Source organism: Protomyctophum parallelum (assembly GCF_964188405.1).
Source record: "Protomyctophum parallelum genome assembly, chromosome: 6".
Taxonomy (NCBI): domain Eukaryota; kingdom Metazoa; phylum Chordata; class Actinopteri; order Myctophiformes; family Myctophidae; genus Protomyctophum; species Protomyctophum parallelum.
In genome coordinates this window covers 34,794,848-34,815,471 of record NC_139701.1, presented here as the reverse complement: position 1 = coordinate 34,815,471, position 20,624 = coordinate 34,794,848, and the positions used below count along the sequence as shown (strand labels likewise).

At 44.5% G+C, this 20,624-nt stretch overlaps 1 protein-coding gene across 1 annotated transcript in view; it reads right to left on the bottom strand.

Annotated features, from left to right (window-relative positions):
- Window positions 1-6,179: 6,179 nt before the first annotated feature.
- Window positions 6,180-20,624, bottom strand: part of LOC310859943 (ephrin type-B receptor 1-like) — a gene marked incomplete at both ends in the record, with an annotated part of 66,619 nt that continues 52,174 nt past the window's right edge. Inside the window, 7 exons of the mRNA XM_083766710.1 lie at window positions 6,180-6,291; window positions 6,774-6,935; window positions 7,112-7,308; window positions 12,437-12,586; window positions 13,057-13,204; window positions 15,001-15,068; window positions 16,447-16,694. Of these exons, the coding sequence (XP_083622836.1) occupies window positions 6,180-6,291; window positions 6,774-6,935; window positions 7,112-7,308; window positions 12,437-12,586; window positions 13,057-13,204; window positions 15,001-15,068; window positions 16,447-16,694 (1,085 nt within the window). The remainder of the gene's footprint in view (window positions 6,292-6,773; window positions 6,936-7,111; window positions 7,309-12,436; window positions 12,587-13,056; window positions 13,205-15,000; window positions 15,069-16,446; window positions 16,695-20,624) is intronic.

Below are 20,624 nucleotides of genomic sequence, written 5' to 3'. Positions count from 1 at the left end.
CTGGTTCAATAAGTTTATTTTGATAAGAGTCGTAGCAACGTTTCGGCCTTTCGGCCTTCCTCAGGCATGTCAGTTATCAACAACAACAACACTCATCAGTTTGGGGTTTTCCTTTTGTTTATTCACAAACAGTGCATCGTAATAGCAAGATTCAGAAAGTAACAGCTATAAACTCTCACAGTTGTCACATTCACAATACAAACATTTTCCATTGTACAGTGAACAGCACGCACGCACGCACACGCGCGCGCACACACACACACACACACACACACACACACACACACACACACACACACACACACACACACACACACCTTACAGTATGTTACAATATTATACAGTGGGCCTGTGCTCTGACCATGTGAGCAGTAACACCTTTGACAATATTGTAGGTAAACACAGATCAAGGCAGCGCCAGCGGCTAGCTGCTCTACTGAAACACTGACTGACCCCCATTAAAAACATGGTTTCATGTCAGCTACATCTTTTCTTCAATCAAAACTATACAAACATCCTGTACAGAATGGTGAGCAGGAGTATTTAAGAAAGTCATGTGCAGATAAAACCCGTTCTGTCGGTCAGTGCTGTTTTGAGAAAACAGCGTGAATAAACTGCTGGTCCTCTCTGGGAAGCTGCGATGATATGTAAGACAACTGGAGGTGGGTTTAACTCTGATTAGAATATTGTTGCTGTCAGGCAGAATCATTGCTTTAATTGCTCTCCAATTAAACATAATATGTTGTTTTTTGTAAATGAATGCCCTACTTTGTCACAAAAGCGTGTCACACGAAAGTACCAAAAAGTAGTCCAGACAGCTGGCGTAGTGATCCGGGCACCTACAGTATAGACTCAATGTAGCCTGACAGAGTGCCGCGGGTTTGAGTCCCAGTGCCGGTGGCGACCTTTGCTGCGTGTCACTCACCCATCTCTCTCTCTCCCCGTTGAGTTTTCATAAATATTGAACCAGTAAAAAGTATGAACGAGAGCTTGTTGTGACTGTACATTTTTGACATAAAAGTACATGGTTTCCGCCCGACAGTGATGATGTCACCCTTTTGTGTTCAGCATCAGTCGTCTGTTAACACTTTCTTTAAACTTTGTCAGATGATGGTGACACTTGCTGAGAATAAGTGATTTTCAACCGGAAAACGTTTAGAAATCTGTTCTTTTCAGTTGAGTGACACATCATAGACAGATTAAATTGACTTGCTGGGTGTACTAGAAACCAACTGCAACTTAACTACTTAAGCCTTAATCATGATTCATGGTATGTACGTATGACGAATAACGAAAATTGCTGATCTACAAGCTCACAGTGCATTACCAGGGCAACTCAATGTGAGGTTGTAGATCTGCTCCTTCTTTGGTCATTTGGTATCGTTTTCAGCTTGGACACAACATCACTGGGTGAAATGATGGATCAAAACTAACTATCTTGAGACAATTGAGCATTTGAGAGAATTCTTTGTTAGGTTAGAATAGACTGCTTGAAGAGTAGACTCTTTTAACTTTCATAACCACCTAAATGAAAGCAACCCAGACACGCTCCATAACATAGCCCTCAATCATACAGAAAACTCTTATAGGGGATTCACACTGAGACGGACTGAGTCCGATTGATTCGAACTGTTCCCGAATACGGTTGCCTGGTCCCCGCTGATTCACATTGGCCTTGATTCTTCCGCACTTGAGTACACTTCATTCAATTGTATTCAATGCTTTCATCGATCTGTATCCGAGTACACTTCAATCGGTCCCGATGCGGTCCCAGGTCCCTGGGTGATCTGCTCCCATGGGAACGGTACGCAGCATTCACACATCCATAACTTCCATAAGTGGTCCCGAGTGCGCATCCGGGACCATAGTGTGAATCCCCCCTATTCAAACTGAGGAATGCCAGACCAATATCTGCTCAGGGCATTTTTCTTTCCTGTGGCAGATTCGTCTGGTTTCCAGTCTACCCTTAGATAGCTGGTCCAGGGACGCAAGCACAACCACCAGACAGAGAACTCACTGGATTTAACCAGATTATAAGAAAACAAAAAGAAAGCTACCTGACTGGAAAGAGGCAACCCAAAACCAAAGCAAAGTCGAATGCTATCTATCACTAAAAAGAGAATATACATTGGCTGAATCCCCGAGCACGGGCAACCCGAGCAACGACCCAAAATTTAAGAAAGCCTTGACTATAGGTACAGGCTCAGTGAACACAGACTTGCAATAGAGAAAGGCCACCACAGACATACCCCGCTCCCAAGGGAAGACAAACTATATATGCACCACAGACATACCCCGCTCCCAAGGGAAGACAGACTATATATGCACCCACTGCACACAAAAAGTGGTGGAAACAGAACTACACTGTCTATCCACCTGCCCACTATACCAAGACATCAGAGACACAGATTACACACACCCAAAGTGAGTTTGAAACTATGACCAACGACACAAAAACTCCCACACCTATTGGGAGAAATACAACAATGTGCAAACACAGCAGCAAGATTTGTGAACTGTTGCGATAAAAGAAGGTTATTCAATGGAATACAGCCACCCTAAGGACTACCTGTAGCAAGTAGACTTCTAGACCTACTGCACATGTAAACAGAGCTGCTACCTTTAAAGACATTTTAAATCTGAGGCTTTTTACCAGCTGCTTTAGCTGCTGGTTAAAGAAAGCCATTGTCTCATCATGGGGTTCTACGTGTGGGGGTCTGAGTGGGTCGAAATCATGACATCATTTTATGCTGTGATAATAACATAGCAGCAGTAGCCTACTATACTATATGCCACTACTGCAGTTACATAGCAGCTGGTGATAATATGACTGTCATCATTTCTTGTTTATTTGTTTCCAAAAAAGGTGTATACCCTGTATACTGTATCATGTATACTGTATAACGACGCAATGTGACAAAGCTCTGTTTACACAATGCTGTACACGCTCCTAACACTTGCTTTAGTAATGTAAACGTATGTTTTCTCATGCCATTGAATTGAATTATTATGAAGTATTATTTGTGTTAGACTAAGGAGAAGGTTGAAATGCAGAACATAAAGAGAGCGAGACATGTATATAAATATATAATACTTTAGGTGGGGCTGAGGAGGAAGTAGATGGAGAGAATCAGACAAAGAGACATCTCTCCACACCCAGTCTCATTCTTATTCAAACATCGATGTCAACAGTTGCTTCGACTGTCATATACGGCACTTCTCCTCTCCTCTCCTGCTTATTCCTTTGATTTGGTCCCATGATGGTACATTCTTTTTACATGACAAACAGTGTGATCTCTCAATTTCCATGAAAACAAACAGAAATGGCAAACTTGGAGATATGTAATGTCCTGGATGATTTAGACACATTCTTCCATGACCCCCCCAAACCTTCAGTTCAAGCAGACTCTCGATACTCTTGTCCATGTTTCTGAAACCACTCTACTGTGTGTGTGTGTGTGTGTGTGTGTGTGTGTGTGTGTGTGTATATATATACTGTATATATTCAGCCAAATAATGTACCCATATGTAGAAAGGTTTGTCATACAGATACTATGTCTGGTTCCAATTATTTTTCATACCCTGAAGAAGACTTTGTTCAAACATTTGTTTCTTTTTGATAAATCCACATTACATTGACGCTAGGCTGGGGGTGTGCGACTGCCGACTGCTTCCTCTTTCAAACTGTCTCCAATTATTTATCTATAACGTCTCTAGTTTTAGATGGTTCATGCACAAATGTAGCACTGTTTAATGCATGTTCACAAAAGATCCTCTTCAAGTAGGAAAATCAACAGTTCTGCACCAACTCTTTGACTCTCTGATCTTTTTCGCTTCCCGAGATAATCATTGTCTGCATGCTGTCTATTTGTACTCAACCCAAGCCATTAGAAACACATACAAGACAAGTTGTATAGTTCAGTTGTCTGCCAAAGGCAACAATCGTTCCTTCATATAATTCACACACATGAACACAGTAATGTCTGAAAGACGGACTGTGAAAGTTCATACTGCCCGCTTATACCTTTGTGTCAAACATTAAAATGACCCTGTTATGGGACTGCCTATATCGGTGAGATGACTGAATGGAGTTTTGTGCTTTTCTTCCGCATGCTGTTTTGTAGGTTCCAACCGTGCAATGCAGCGGTAAGAGATTCCAGACTACTAGTTTGTTATCTCTCTTTATTAAACCTCCAAGCTAGTGCTGTAGGTCTCTCTAGAGGTATAATATTCAGCAAGATTTATGCAACTGAAGCTTCAACGGAGTCCCAATCGTCAATACTTCCTGACCAATTTTTCAATACGCCATTGTTGCCAGGCAACAAATACATTTGCTTACACAGTGAGCAAAAACTGGTATTGGCTACAGTTGGCTATAGAAACAACATTTACTTCCAGGGATGTGAAAGTCACTGGAGATTTTAAAATAGTTCAAGGCCTCTCAATATTATAGGGGGTATAGGGGAGGGGGGGTACACAGTATTATCATTGGTGATAAATATAAACAACATCCTGTGTGTAAAGCACTTTATCGTGCAGCCGTGACACATCCTTACAGCCGAGAAGCCAGCAGTCACTTAATGGCGTGATATACAGTATTTTGTTGTGTGCGGTGATGTGCACAGTGTTGCGCATGGTGTCATGCAACTACGCATTGCAATGCCGTCTAAGTTACCCGTAGCTTGATTACTTGATTCCTTCTTGTCTTGTTGCTTTTATACTATGCTGATGTTCAGCATCCGCCTCATGTTGGATGCTGATTTGATGTTGATTGTTTTATTCAAAAGTTAATTAAACGGATGCAGCGGATTCAGAGTGTAAAGAGTCTGGGGATATTATTGCTTAATTCCTTTTGAATTGCGCATTACGATTATGGAAGTAAGTCCCCAATAGGGTTTCTCATTTCATGAGTATAGGAAATGTACAAAACTGAGACTTTTGACTGCAAAGTGCAAACCACAAAACATCTAACTTTGCTGAAATGACAAGTCATGCAGAGGGAGATAATGGCAGGGAAATAACAGACCCCACACACACTCGAGTGACGATTAATTGTGCTGTGCTGTTGGCAAAAATGTAAGCAAGGAAGAAAACATCCCATGTCATAATATATACAAACACTTCAATATGAAGACAGCGATTCAGAGTCCATTCTGTCTGTTGGCTAAAACGTTCCTCGATTGGGCTAACTTCCAGTATTCAAAAAGATCAGTGCTTTTTGGCCAACATGCTTTAAACCTATAAGAAGAGCATAACTTCCTACCTTATTCTTACAAGGTTCTGGACATTTACGTCCCAGGAAGCAAGCCAAACAGGCTTTAAGCAGACTAATAATAATATGGCCTATTTTTGGTTTCCCAGTTCCTCCGCCATGTTTAAAATAAAATGGTTATAGCTTGTGTCTCTTTATTTGACTGACTGTTACTCTTCATTGAAGCAGTATCGACGGCTGCTTTCATTAAAACTAGTCATCCATGAATCCAACATGGTCACGGTGGTAAGAGTGATGACAGACAGAACAGAAGCCCAGCATTCTTCTTGTAAACAATTGGCTCACCGTCACTCTTTTGTCCCTCTTTTGTCCTTTGCTAAAGAACTGTTCTGAAGAAAGTTCTCCTCCACTGTTGTGTTGTATTTAGTCAATAATTGCTTCCCTGTAGTGTCTGCAACGTGCCACAGCCATTACCAAAACTGATCTGTATATTTAGCCTAAAAGACAGGGATAGAACTTGAGTGTATTTTTGGTTTCGGTCCATGTCATTCAGTCTGCCACCATTCTTCAGCAGCCATCGAGCATCCCTCGCGATGCAAAAATTAGTTTTAGAGTAATTCATTTGGGTTAATTTGAGACCTCCCCGTAACTGACTAAGTGTGCTCCGTTGTCACACACAAATAATTGCAGATCTACAAGCTGCGATGCCTGTGCAGTGGCGTGTTTTGAGTTGTGGATCAGCTCTTTTCAGTGCACGATACGATGAGTATCCGAGTATAAATCAGACATTGGTCAAATAAATCTGCGGTCGGCGGTTTGAGGTGAGTATGCCTCTGTAGGAGGGTTAAACTGAACTGAGAAGGAGCCCTCTGATGTGGTTTAACAGAGACAGGGGACTTGGTAAGACTTTTCACGTTTTCACGTCCTCTTCATCACATCATGTACTGACAGATGCTGCTGTGGTTAGTTACACTGAGTCAGTGGGAGACTGGTCATCAATATGGTTTTGCATTGACTGGACGCTGGTCAGGATTTTCTTCTGGTGTCCGGCCAGGGACACTCCGATCCTCTGAAGGTCCCTGGTGAAACATGCAAGAAAATGCAGATGAGACATGCTTTTGGGGTCGATACAATATGGCATTCTTCTAGTGGATACCCTACCCATGTGCGAAAGAGAGGCCGCTTTGATCGGATTCAATACCGAATTCAGAAAAATACAAAAGCCACTTAAAAAAATGATTAGATTTTAAGTAGGGATGCAACCGATAATGAACATTTCAGCCGATAGCCAATGCTGATGTACTGTATGCTTATCAACAACAGATAAATATCAGCTACTGCCATCGGTTAATGTCAGTTTTATTTGCCGATACCGATATCGACCGATGGCGATAACAGCAAATATTGGCCAATACCGTTTTGTGGCCGATACATCGTGCATCCCTAAGTTTAAGACATAAGCACAGGGACAAACACAAATACACCAATAGACCAATAGATACTGTGTTATAGGTTATAGGATGATGCATAGACAGACAGACAGACAGACAGGTGGACCTACTCGGCAGTGAGTTCACTGATGAGGGGCAGAGAGGTGAACCCTAAGCCCAGGAAGGAGTCACGGTACTGGGTCATCTTCAGCGCGGCCAGCCAGTCTTCCACTGAACTCACCCTGCTTAGGTCTGGAGCTCCACGGTCCAACAAGGGATGGTTGTTGGTAGGACTGTACAGTGTGTGTGTGTGTGGGTGGGGGGGGGGGGGGGGGGGGGGGGGAGAGTTGTCACTAACAGAGGTGAGCAAGCCACAGACATGTCTGTGAATATTTGCATGTGAATTGTGCTCATGTATAACTTTGGTGATCGGTGTTGGTGATCTCTCTCTCTCTCTCTCTGTACTCACCCATCAGACATGTTGTTGAGGCCTGCTTTGAGAGATGCAGGGTTTCGCATCATCTTGTCTAGCATGCTGACGATGTCGTGGAACTTTGGCCTGGTGTTCCTGTCCTTCTGCCAGCAGTCTAGCATGAGCTGGTGTAGCACTAGTGGACAGTCCATTGGAGCTGGAAGCCGGAAGTCCTGTTCTATGGCATTTATTACCTGAGGCAGAGAGAGAGAGAGAGAGGGAGAGAGGGAGAGAGGGAGAGAGGGAGAGAGGGAGAGAGAGAGAGAGAGAGAGAGAGAGGGAGAGAGGGAGAGAAGAATGAGGCTACAGAGTTGTAACAATGAGGTGACGTGAGATTTCAACAGAACTGCACAGTAAAATCCTCTGTGTTGACTACACTTGTACACTGACGCTGCCGTAGTTACAAATTAGCATTGACAATTTTGCTGTGTATCTTTTTTTCTTTTTTGTGGAAGACATGCGGTAAAGGCCGTCGGTATCGGGAGTCGAACCTGCGAGACACTGCCAGACTGGATTACCAGCTGTGTATCATTTTGAGTAAAAAGTTAGGGTCACAATTTAAACAGAGAAAAGATGAATAAAGATTTGTAACGGCCGCCTACCATCTTGTTTTGAAACACTTTTCCAAACACTTTTTCAAATAGCATAATTGAAATGATTTACCTTAGAATTTCACTTTGCGAAGACACGGTGGGTATAATTTTATTCATCACTGAGCTGCGCTGAGTGTTTCATTTGCATTTGGCTTTGTGCATTCATTAGGTCTACATCAATGCAGCTGAACACTCTCAAACTCAAATGGAAACAGGAACCTGTATTCCAATGGATCCAATTTAGTTTTTATTTAGTCACAAGCTCTTGTTAATACGTTTCATTGGTTCAATATTAATACGTAATTGAACACATAACCACTTTCAATTTTACTTGATTTAATTGGCGTGGTATGAGCTTGCAGATTGGCTATTTTTGCAACTTTAGAGAGAAAATGTAGTATGGTGGCCAAATAGTAGGTAATTAATTTACGGGGGTAGAAATATGGAGAGGTTTGTGCCTGACAGCGACGATTTACTTTGCCATTCACAAGGTAAACAGAGATAACCCTGGAAAGCCTGCAGGTTAATTGACTCATTGCTTGTGCCACAAACGATTGACATTTCAGAATAGAACAGAATCCTAGAACAGTATGTATATAAGCCTTTTGCCGTTTCCCATAACTACGGTCTGAAACCGGTTTTAAACCTAGTGTCAAGGTTTCTTTGGTGACAATATTGCATCTCACAGCATTCCCTCTCTATCTCTTACTCTTCATCTCTCTCTCTCCCGATCTCTTTCTCTGTGTGTGTCTCTCTCTCTCTCTCTCTCTCTCTCCCTCTCATATTCGAACAAAGCCATAACACCATCAAAAATACGCATTCTAAACATTTTCTTCCCAACATCTCAAGTACATTTTTTCATTTTAGTGCCCCCGTCAGCATACCTATAAAGCTTTAGCTAACAGTAAGCTGGCAGAGAGTGGCACGTCCACAAAGTGCTGTGCTAGGTGGATTCGTCTCCTCGCCGTGTGAACTCTGGTTGACCCCCCACACACTTTTCTGGCTTTGTGCCGCATAATTTCTCTCTAAACACCGCTTGTCAATCAAGACATACGTAGCCTCGGCAGCTTGTGTGGTGCGACATCACACGTCTCTTTCATGGTTAATTTATGTCGACCACAGCACCTGTAGTGATTCCTCTGACAATAGACTGGTCTTTGTTCCATGAAAGCATGTGTACGCTTGCATGTACTGTAGCATGTATTCTCGTGTGTGCCTGGCATGGCTGTGCGTGTGTGTATACTGTGTGCGTGTGTGCGTCTGTGTGCGTGTACTAGATTATGTGTGGATGGGTTCATGCATAGTTAATGCTACAGCAGACCCATGCTGCGGAAGGCAGCCTCCACACACACTTTCCTCCATCATTATATGCACCTTCTGCACCATCTTATGAAACAGGTGCACAAAAGTTCTTTTTCAGCTTGAGACTTTTTTTGTCTCATCTGGGATTAAAACGTATACAAATGCACTATGAATGAATCACTTACAGTATGCCACATTTCAACAATAACAGCCTCACACAACGCAATGTGTTTTGTTCTGAAAATGTTTGGAAAATAAATGTTGTTTTTAATTTTTTTATGAAAGCTTGCCCATCCTTATACGAGCTCTTTGTCTCCTGCCACATTTAGAGAGGATCCGAGGTGGGGAGTTTGGGAAGGAGAGAGGTGGGGAGGTGGGGAAGGAGAGAGCTGGGGAGTTGGGGACGGAGAGAGGTGGGGAGGTGGGGAAGGAGAGAGGTGGGGAGTTTGGGAAGGAGAGAGGTGGGGAGTTGGGGACCGAGAGAGGTGGGGAGTTGGGGACCGAGAGAGGTGGGGAGTGGGAAAGGAGAGAGGTGGGGAGTGGGAAAGGAGAGAGGTGGGGAGTTGGGGACGGAGAGAGGTGGGGGAGTTGCGGACGGAGAGAGGTGGGGAGTTGGGGACAGAGAGAGGTGGGGAGTTGGGGACAGAGAGAGGTGGGGAGTTGGGGACGGAGAGAGGTGGGGAGTTGGGGACAGAGAGAGGTGGGGAGTTGGGGACGGAGAGAGGTGGGGAGTTGGGGACAGAGAGAGGTGGGGAGTTGGGGACAGAGAGAGGTGGGGAGGTGGGGAAGGAGAGAGGTGGGGAGTTGGGGACGGAGAGAGGTGGGGAGTTTGGGAAGGAGAGAGGTGGGGAAGGAGAGAGGTGGGGAGGTGGGGAAGGAGAGAGGTGGGGAGTTGGGGAAGGAGAGAGGTGGGGAGGTGGGGAAGGAGAGAGGTGGGGAGGTGGGGAGGTGGGGAAGGAGAGAGGTGGGGAGTTGGGGAAGGAGAGAGGTGGGGAGGTGGGGAAGGAGAGAGGTGGGGAGGTGGGGAAGGAGAGAGGTGGGGAGTTGGGGACGGAGAGAGGTGGGGGAGTTGCGGACGGAGAGAGGTGGGGAGTTGGGGACAGAGAGAGGTGGGGAGGTGGGGAAGGAGAGAGGTGGGGAGTTGGGGACGGAGAGAGGTGGGGGAGTTGCGGACGGAGAGAGGTGGGGAGTTGGGGACAGAGAGAGGTGGGGAGGTGGGGAAGGAGAGAGGTGGGGAGTTGGGGACGGAGAGAGGTGGGGAGTTTGGGAAGGAGAGAGGTGGGGAAGGAGAGAGGTGGGGAGGTGGGGAAGGAGAGAGGTGGGGAGTTGGGGAAGGAGAGAGGTGGGGAGGTGGGGAAGGAGAGAGGTGGGGAGGTGGGGAGGTGGGGAAGGAGAGAGGTGGGGAGTTGGGGAAGGAGAGAGGTGGGGAGGTGGGGAAGGAGAGAGGTGGGGAGGTGGGGAAGGAGAGAGGTGGGGAGTTTGGGAAGGAGAGAGGTGGGGAGTTGGGGACGGAGAGAGCTGGGGGCACGCTGGTGAGCTGACCACCGGAGCTGAAAACGTTGAGCGGTGGTGAGTAAAAACAAAGAGAAGGGCTGGAGCGGTGGCGGTGGTTTGCTCTTCACCGCGGCTCGTGACGTCATATTGTAGTTCGGTGGTCACCTAACCACCGAAAATCCAGACTATGTATGAGCCTTTAGTCTGACGTCCCGTAGTCCGACATACGTAGCCGGTTAAGACTCAACCGTGGCTTACTGGCTTCCACGTGCAGTTAGGGTTAGAGCTAGGGATAGTAATGTCGGCCTATACGTCAGACTAACACTACACACCCGAAGAGAGGGAGTGTGTGTGTGTGCATCTGCTTTGTCTTTCCTTTCACAAATGCCAAATGTATTGGCTAACGGTTAGCCAATGCATTTGGCATTTGGGAACTGATTTCCTGAACATTCGCCCTCCCCCATAGCGTCAAAGCTTTTACAAACGAAGCAATTACTTTAATCAGTGCATAATTGTAATTTTCTCAGTTAGGAATGAAAATGTAATCAAAAAGAAAATGATTTAAGGCTTCAATCCAGCTTCAACTGAATTAAATACTAAGCTGAAAAAAATAAAAGTGGGGGAGGGATTTTCTTGTTTTTGTTTCACTTGGGGATTTGCCAGATGCAGCATCCACACGTATCAGTCTGATTACTGGGGGACCAGATTGGTCTCAAAAGATGTCAAGGCCTGGCTAATTGCAGTTGGTGTTAAGTGACGAAAATAAATGTGGAATGAGTAACACATGAAAACACTAAGGGAGTGTGATAAATGAGAAAAGGAGGTTGCGCATCATCAATGGTTTTCAGTGGAGTGCTAAACCCAAATCCAGTATACATAAAAAAAATAGGAATTAAAACAATTCCAAAAATGTTGCACATCCTAATTTTAATAAATGGCGGACAAAGTACTCACATTTCCATTTCTTTATATGGTCCTATTTTAACCCATTTTGGGCGGGTTAAGGGAGTGTGATGTTGAAACACAATAATCACACTAGAGACACTGTTTACCTATACCAGGCAGGGACGTAGCTGACCATTTGGTTGCCCTACTCGTAGGATATTTGTGCTGCCCCCCCTCCCAACGAGAGCACCGTGTTTCCTCATGCAGATCGGCTATTTTTGCTGTTTGCATGGACGCTTGTTATTACGCGGCGGAGCAGTGGAGACAATTGTTATTTTGAGGGTCGGCTTGGCACTTTTTGTTGCCCCCATGGCATGTTGCCCTACGTGCAGTGCATATTGCGCGTATAGGTAGCGACGGCACTGATACCAGGGGGGTGCAGCGTCAGCTGCGGTGCCGTGTCATTAGTCCAATGGCTTATTATTCCATTGGTCCGACTCGTGCATTACTAACCCTATCCCTGACCGCACGTGAAGCCATGTAGTCGGAGTTATGGGCAGTCCCCGTCAGCTGCGGGGGTAAATACAGTTTGTACGACAAACATACAAACTCAGCGCATCGCGCTGTGAGCTTGTAAATGAGCTATTTAGATTTTTTTTAAGATAGTTCTGAGGATTTTTGCCTTTATTGATATGTTGACAGGAAACGGGGAGAGAGATGGGGGAAAGACACGCAGCAAAGGCTGGATTACCAGCCTATAGGTGCCCGGACCGCTAAGCCGGCCCAGGCCTGATGAGCTATTTTCAGAGAAGATATTTAAAGTGTAGAGAAAACCCTAGTATTGAGCCCTGAGGGTCTGCAGTCAACCAAGTTTAGGGTTGAAGTGGTTTAAACATCAAGGCTGTTCTGAAACCATGTGGAAACCATGCTGTGACTGACAACAGAGGAAACACGCACACTCAGACACACATGCACGCACGCATGTGCGAGCGTACACACACACACACACACACACACACACACACACACAAAGCGTGCGGTGACGTACATCCTGATTGCTCATGTCCCAGTAAGGCCTCTCTCCGTATGACATCACCTCCCAGGTGACGATGCCATAACTCCACACATCTGAGGCTGAAGTGAACTTCCTGTAGGCTATAGCCTCCGGAGCGGTCCACCTCACTGGGATCTTACCTCCCTGAGAGAGAGAGAGAGAGAGAGAGAGAGAGAGAGAGAGAGAGAGATGGACAGAGCCATAATCAGGCTACAGAGACTGTTTATTTTCACTGTATCATACAAGCTGGTCACATTGTTCTAACCATGAGGCAAAATTGGCATAACATTAAAGTGCAGTTTGAGAGAGAACAGAGAGAGAGAAGACAGGTTACACTTACACTGTCTTGTCATATGGTAAATATCATCGCTGTTGGGGAGAAATCTACTGCAGGTCTATCTCCGTATTTCATGTTTTTTTATGTTTTATCATAAATTAATTCCCAATCCTATAAATACCCTCAATGACACTACTGACACAGCCACATTCGGGCCTGTGTGTGTGTGTGTGTGTGTGTGTGTGTGTGTGTGTGTGTACGTACCAGTGAGCTGGTGTAGGTGGGGTCAGAGTGTGTGTGTGTGTGTGTGTGTGTGTGTGTGTGTGTGTGTACGTACCAGTGAGCTGGTGTAGGTGGGGTCAGAGTTGTCCTCCTCCAGATAGCGTGATAAGCCAAAGTCAGACACCTTGCACACCAGGTTACTGTTGACCAGGATGTTTCTAGCTGCCAGGTCTCGATGCACATAGCTCATCTCTGCCAGGTACCTGCAAGGAAACCCCAGCCGTATTGAGTGTGAGTGTGTATGAGAGTGTGTGAGACACACACACACACACACACACACACACACACACACACACACACACACACACACACTCGTCTGTGTGTGTGCAAGCGTGTATGTGAGAATGAGGGTGCCATTTTGAAGATCCGTTTTACAATGGGGTAATACAGAAATTGCCCTCGCTCTGCGCACAATGGTATTATGAAAGGCATATCGGCCCGTGTTGAACGCACTCGGCCCGTGTTGAACGCACACACATATGGCATACGGCGTTCCTGAATATTTTAGCATTGTGGGTGTGTCCATATGTTAATTATTTTCGCTTTGCGCAATTTGCTATTAAGCCCCTTGACCTAAAAACACTCAGCGCATAACGATTAGACGTGGGTCTGACCACCTCATAAACGCAACAAGCACTGTTTGATTTTACACTTGAGCGGCTCTGGGAGGCTGCTAGAGTGTTGCCATGTCTGTTTATTATAAGCGGCTTATTTGTAAAGTTGCTTGTAAATATTGGTAGTTGTACTATTTTGTGGTTGCTTTTCTTGTTTCTAAAGTGGTTATTTGGGCTTTTCTCCTAATGTTGTTTAAACCAGTGATCCTCACACAGCACATTCCCATGTCAAGGATCCCCAGATGAATGCATTTGCCCAACTAAGGTAGGCTAATCCAAAAATTAAATAAAAAATTTCCAAGATTACTTTTGAAAATAGCAGATCTATACCAGCTCACAATGCATCACATTCATTCATTAAAACTATGAACTCTGACTGCAGGGGGATATATATAATGATCATTATAACAATGTGCAAGAACATATTTAAAAAGAAGGAAGAACTTTATATTTGTGGACAATCAAAATATGTTTTTTTATTTTAATGTGGTGTCATTAAAATTAATCTGGATATGGCAGACTCACTATCTAGAAAATAAAAACATGGCACTTCATTTAAAATAGGTTGCAGACCCCTGTTATATGCGCTTATTTTTATAGACCTATTTACTTGTTTCTATGAGACATGCGTTGTGCATTGCATTGCGTCTTTTTTTTGTAAAATGTTGAGATTAGAAACGGCCATAATTCTTTCATTTCTCAACCTTAAAAATAAATAAAAACATCTCCATAATCCTTGGTAAGTTTGCTTTCATATGCTGTATCACACCCGATTCAAGTCTTCTTCAATAAAATGCTACGAGCGAAGACCATATACCATCGGGGCCACAGGCACAGCATTAAGCAGCAGCATTCAACTCATTCCTTCATCATGACTTGAATGAAATAAAATATAATAAACGTTATTTTACTGGTGTTTTTCAATAGAAACAAATTATTTTGAGGCATAAAGGTGACAGCATGCAGTGCAATAGGAATAATTAACCCAAATGTGACAAAGTCATGTCATGTCTTCTATGGTGCCAGCCTGAAGAAATGTAATACCACGATCCCCAAAGTGCGCATTCCGTATGTGACATCAGCTGACTGGTAAAGAGAATAGTACAGACATGTTGATTGGGTACGTCTCAAACATGCCTTAAACACACCCATGACTAATTCAAGGCCGTTTTGCGCAATCCACGGGGTGTCGAAAGCGCTTCTTAACATGCCCAAAATTGCAATATGACATACAACACGCCCCCAGCTCATAAAACTGTAATATGATTAGTAATATTATTTGAAGTCCTTAATGTCACCCTGAGAGTCCAAACTGCCAAGTTATAGAGTGTTGTATCACAGTGTAATGGTGTGTGTGTGTGTGCATGTTGTGTTGTGTTGTATACCTCATGCCAGATGCAATACCCCTCAGCATCCCAACCAGCTGGATGACAGGGAACTGTCCGTCATTTTGCTGTAAAAAGATATGAGACACAGGATTAGTTTGATTGACATTTTTCATGCTTAATCACTAGAGGAGAATACAACATTTTCAACTTGAACAAAATCTTTTGAGATGGGCAGTACATATCATTTTGGGGATCCTTGGCATGAAAAATGTTGTCAAAAATAAATAAAAATTAATAAAGCTTTTCAGACAACTGTTAGGATTTTTAAGACATTCCAAGCATTGGTTTTGCATGGAAAACACTCCTTGGGGTAAATTCTCCCATAGCTACTTTTGCCTCAACACATTTGTGTTGACGGCTATTAATTATATGGCCGTTTTTAGCACAAGGAGTGTTTTTCGTGCAAAACGAAGAATGTTTGCAATGGATTCAAAATCATGAAACCGCCAATTTGACACATCACAAATTTTGAAATGTTTTCCTTATATACAGTAGGTTAAACTATGGTCACATATAAACTTATTTTAGCCCCATAAAAAACGATTTTCCCACTCCACGCTGCCGGACTACTAAATGTGAGTCACTAAAGGCCTGTATTCTCTTTGCCAAAACATTTGCCATTTTACTGTTCTACTGTGAGACTTCTGCACTAGACACGCTCCTATAAATACCCTCAATGTCACTACTGACACAGCCACATTGTATTGTGTGTGAGTGTGCGTGTGCGTGTGCGTGTGCGTGTGTGTGTGTGTGTGTGTGTGTGTGCATTTTTATTCGTGCCTCTTTGTAGAGCTGTGTGTGTGTGCGTTTGTTGTTGTGTATGTGCAATTTGCAGATCCAACCATGCCTTTGATGCTTCTATGGACTAATCCTCGGCAGGCAAAGCTCTCTTCTAGGTACTCACAAACAAACAAGTGTGCACGCACACACACACACACACACACACACACACACACACACACACACACACACACACACACACACACACACACACATTGATCCTCTGGGTCTTGAGCATGCAGGATGGTCACACAAGGAAAGGAACAGCGCTGGGATCGATCCTAGTGTGTGTGTGTGTGTGTGTGTGTGTGTGTGTTGGCAGAGGATTTCTGAGTCAAAAGGGGTCATACTGTGAGACATGAACATCAAAGTGTTGCTTTTTCTGTCTCCCGACAGTTAAAGAGAAAGGAGGGCAGGATCAAAGAGATGGACGGACGGACAGACAGACAGACAGACAGACAGACAGACAGACAGACAGACAGACAGACAGACAGACAGACAGACAGACAGACAGACAGACAGACATTTAAAGAGACAAGAGATCATGCTTGTATTTCTCTTTCTATCCATCCATCTATTGTGTCAATATAAAATATATAGGTGTGTGTGTGTGTGTGTGTGTGTGTGTGTGTGTGTGTGTGTGTGTGTGTGTGTGTGACTCACCCTGAGGAATGAGTCCAGCGCACCGTTCTCCATGAACTCGGTGATGATCATTGTGGGCCGGCTCTTGGTGACCACGCCCTCCAGCCTGATGATGTTGGGCTGGTCAAACTGGCCCATGATGGACGCCTCGGACAGGAAGTCCCGCCTCTGCCTCTCGGAGTAGCCCACCTTCAGGGTCTTGATGGCCACGGGCAGCTCCTTCTTCCCCACCATCTTCAGGCGACCCTTGTACACCTCCCCGAACTCCCCTGAGAAGGCACAATGCATAAACTAGTGTATAGGGCTTCCCAAATGCATTATATATGTCTCAGTGGGACCCAGATGTATTATTACATTCAGTTTTCTTCAACGGCTGGCTGGCACCTCCCTTAGAGATAGGGTGAGAAGTTCAGTCACGCGAGAGAGATTCGGAGTAGAGTCGCTGCTTCTTCGTCTGGAAAGGAGCCAGCTTAGTTGGTTCGTGCATCTGGTTAGGATGCCTCTCGGGCGTCTCCCTAGGGAGGTCATCGATGCACGTCCCACTGGGAGGAGACCCCGGGGCAGAACAAGGCGCAGTTGGAGGAAACACATCGACTCACAGGCCTTGGAACGTCTCGGGATCCCCCAGGAGGAAGTCACTAATGTTGCCCAGGAGAGGGAAGTCTGGAGCTCTCTGGTGGAGCTGTTGCCCCCGCGACCCAACTACGGATAAGCGGTTGAAGATGGATGGATGGATGATCCTTATTATATCTACAAGCCCACAACTCGTTTTAGATTTTTTTCTTCTTTTCTTTATTTTCTTTATATTATCAATACTAGCCCTTACCCGTTGTGAGATATTGCCCCCCCCCCCCCCTTGTGGCCGCAGGGGGTACTGGGCCCTGGGTGCATTTTCGCATTTCTAATTCACTAATAAATTCATTATTCATTTATAATTTGTTAAATTGGAAAAAGGGCTTCGTTAAGACCTCCATATTATTATGGTCAATGCCTGTGTGAAAAGTAGGAGCGATTGGTGCAGGCGGTGAGGAGATACGGTGGTGTTTCTGACAGACATTTAAACAGACAGACATTGACTGAATTATAGTATGATGATGATGATGATGATGATTATAGTATGATGATGATGATGATGATGATGATGATATACATGTATATTTTTGGAAATCTTTTGAAATGACAATAAAACATTTTGTAGCAAATGTTTACATTTACTTGCAACCCTGAAATGGGCTTCGACCCATTGCGATAAACAACAACAATTGTGTACCAAAGCTGCATTACACACCCATTACACGGCTCCAAATCAATACATATTTTTTGCCATGCTACAAGAGGACAGATTGTTATTTACAGCAACAGCTAGAAGAGAGGTTTTCCAGGGCAGGGAGAGTGATACAAATATACACGTTGTCATGTGGGAGCTGGCCAGTTGACCACAGTCTGGTCAACACTGGACAGACACCTCCCTGGAGGAACAGGGAGTTCAGCGCCTTGTTCAAAGGCACTTTGATAGCAGCTGAAAGGAGAGCACCACTTTATTTATTTCCCCAACTACTTCTCTACATCTTATTGCCCAATTAGTCTCGCCCTAAATCTATCCTTAAACAAGACACCGAGCACAAGCCTGTCTGTGTTACACACTCATTGTACGATGCCCTGATTAGAGTGATGTAGTCAGGGATATGGAGTGATATATTGTTGCTGAAAACCTATGATCTGTTATTTTCACTTTTCGTGTTTTTTTCGTAAATTAACGCCCCACTTGATCATACTGCAAAAGCATCAACTGTAGCAGATCCGCAAGCTCGAAACACGCTTTGAGCTTGTCGATCTAACACTTTTGCTATTTTTGAATTTGAATCCTGAAAAGTAACACTTTTGGGTTTCCACCCGACAGTGACGAACGATATAGTGAAAAAGAAGATTGTGTCTGCTGGGCCAATTGTTCTCTCTGATGTCACTGGGTTGAAAATGACTGCAGCTTGGAAGTGCTGAAGCTTGGAAGTGCTGGCTCAATTCATGTGCCGTGTCCTCTTCCATCTCTCCTTTTGTTATTATTTAAATGACAATTCAGTTCGCCTCAAGTCAGACCAAAGGCCAGATCTCGACCCGTCTCTGTTCTCATGTCATGATCACACAAGTCAAGTTGCGATCAAGAAAGCATTGGATTTCTGTGAGTCCTCACTGCTTTGAGCATATTCAGTGCCTTGACCTTGAATTTACGTCCACAGTAGGAGACAGGGATATACATTTTGTCAAAATAAAAGCGCGCCATGCTGTGTGTGTGTGTGTGTGTGTCACTTCAAAATAAAAGCCCTAGTTCCAGAGATAAAATGGGGGTATGTGAATAATGTATGAGAGATGGGAGTTGGATGACAGGCTGTGTCATTCGCTCCCACTCTGATCTCTGCTCCACATCTCACAGCTCATTAAAAACAATCTAGTGCCACCAACGCGACAGAGACGGAGGGATGGCTGGATGGAAGGAATGAGCAGGAGAAGGGGTGGATGGGTAAATAGGCGGTGAGAGCCAGTGTTGCAAGTTTTTTGCAAGATAAATAATAAGCAAGCTAAAAGAAGCGACTAGGGCTACGGCTTTTTGAAAATAAGCGATCTACAAGCTCACACCGTGACACCACGTAGATTGGCTATTTTCAATAAAGTAAAAATACTGTACAGGTCTCAATTGTTCATAAATAATGTTTGTTTTGAGCGGATCCAGCCGGCTCCATTCACTGCCATGTATTCATGGAACTTCCGGTGCGAGATTTGGCTCCCATGAAAGTGCCCAGTTACCTGACTTTCACAAGGAACCTTCTCTAAGCTTCCTTTTGACTAACCAGGACGTATATCCCCCATACAGCTGTTGTTGTTGGGCATGGAGGAGCAGCATCGCCCAGCGGTAGCATCAGCATTAGCTTAGCTTGTTTTCATGTTTTATAAGGTCCTAAACCTCCTAGTTTGTCTCATTTTGAGCAGAAAAAGGACAAATAAGCGTTCACATCGGATCCGTATCTAGGTCTAACATGCAAGTAACATGAAGAGAAAAATGAGGTCCCGCGATTGTGTTAAACAACATTAGGAATAAAGTAGAAAAGTACTCATTATGCAGAATGTCCCAGTTTTCAAATGTATAAAACTAGAGGTTAATGCGCTTTCGGTGCACCCATCATGCACCTGTAACCCTACCGCCTCGACTCGCGTGTAACGTGATCGGCCGTAGCCAATCGGAAGAAGGACACACAGGCGTCCAGTTCCTGTTTCTGCAGCGCTGTGCAATATAGGCTGCATCCGCGGCCAGTGATTGAACAGAACGCAGACGTTCTGGGATAATTTACTATGTCGGGGACGGTTACTATATTAGCGCTTCTGAAGAGAAATAGACTTTTTAGACGGAGGGAGTGAGTAATGGCGGATTTGAGAAACGGAAGCTGCAAAAGCTGGGTTGAAAACGCAGAGGTAAAGTGAGTGACGTCAGAGCACAGAGAGAGAGAGAGAGAGAGAGAGAGAGAGATGCAAAATAGAGACAATAACAGAAGAGACGGCAGAGAGGGAGAGGTGGTAGGTTGGTTTTTTATAAGCCCTTAGGGGATTTTTATCTCACCTGCACAATCACATTTTATCTTCACTTGCATTTGTGAGTTTTTAGCATTTTATATGCACAGACATGCTCTAAGTGGCAGAACCTCGCGGGGGTGATGGAGGTGGGTTTCTTTCAGTCACAATCAGAGAGCGATGGGGGGGGGGGGGGGGGGGTGAAATCACACAGAGAGACAATCAGAGAGAGAGAGAGAGGTGAAGGTGATTGGTTACAGCAACAGAAAAGGATGGAATCGCAGAGACAGAGGGAGATAATAAACAGAGAGAATAGAATAGAGACAGGTAGACAATTGTAGACGAATGAGAGGGAGGCTCTCATACTGCAGCAGGTGAGAGCTGCCATGGAGCATTGAGTTGCCGTGTATTGTAGGCCTTCATTTCAAATTTGTCTCCCGTTTTCTAAATCTAAGTATTTTTTATTTATTTTTGCAGAAAGTGTGCAGAGCAGACACTCGGAATGCATCAGTCTTTTTCTCGTCTTGATGTTTGATGAAAAGTAAACCAACGTTTTATGTTATCTGAAGTGTTGGCGCAGACCAGTAAATCAGGGCACAATTATGACATAAACAGCCCAGCACAGGCAACAATGGCATCAA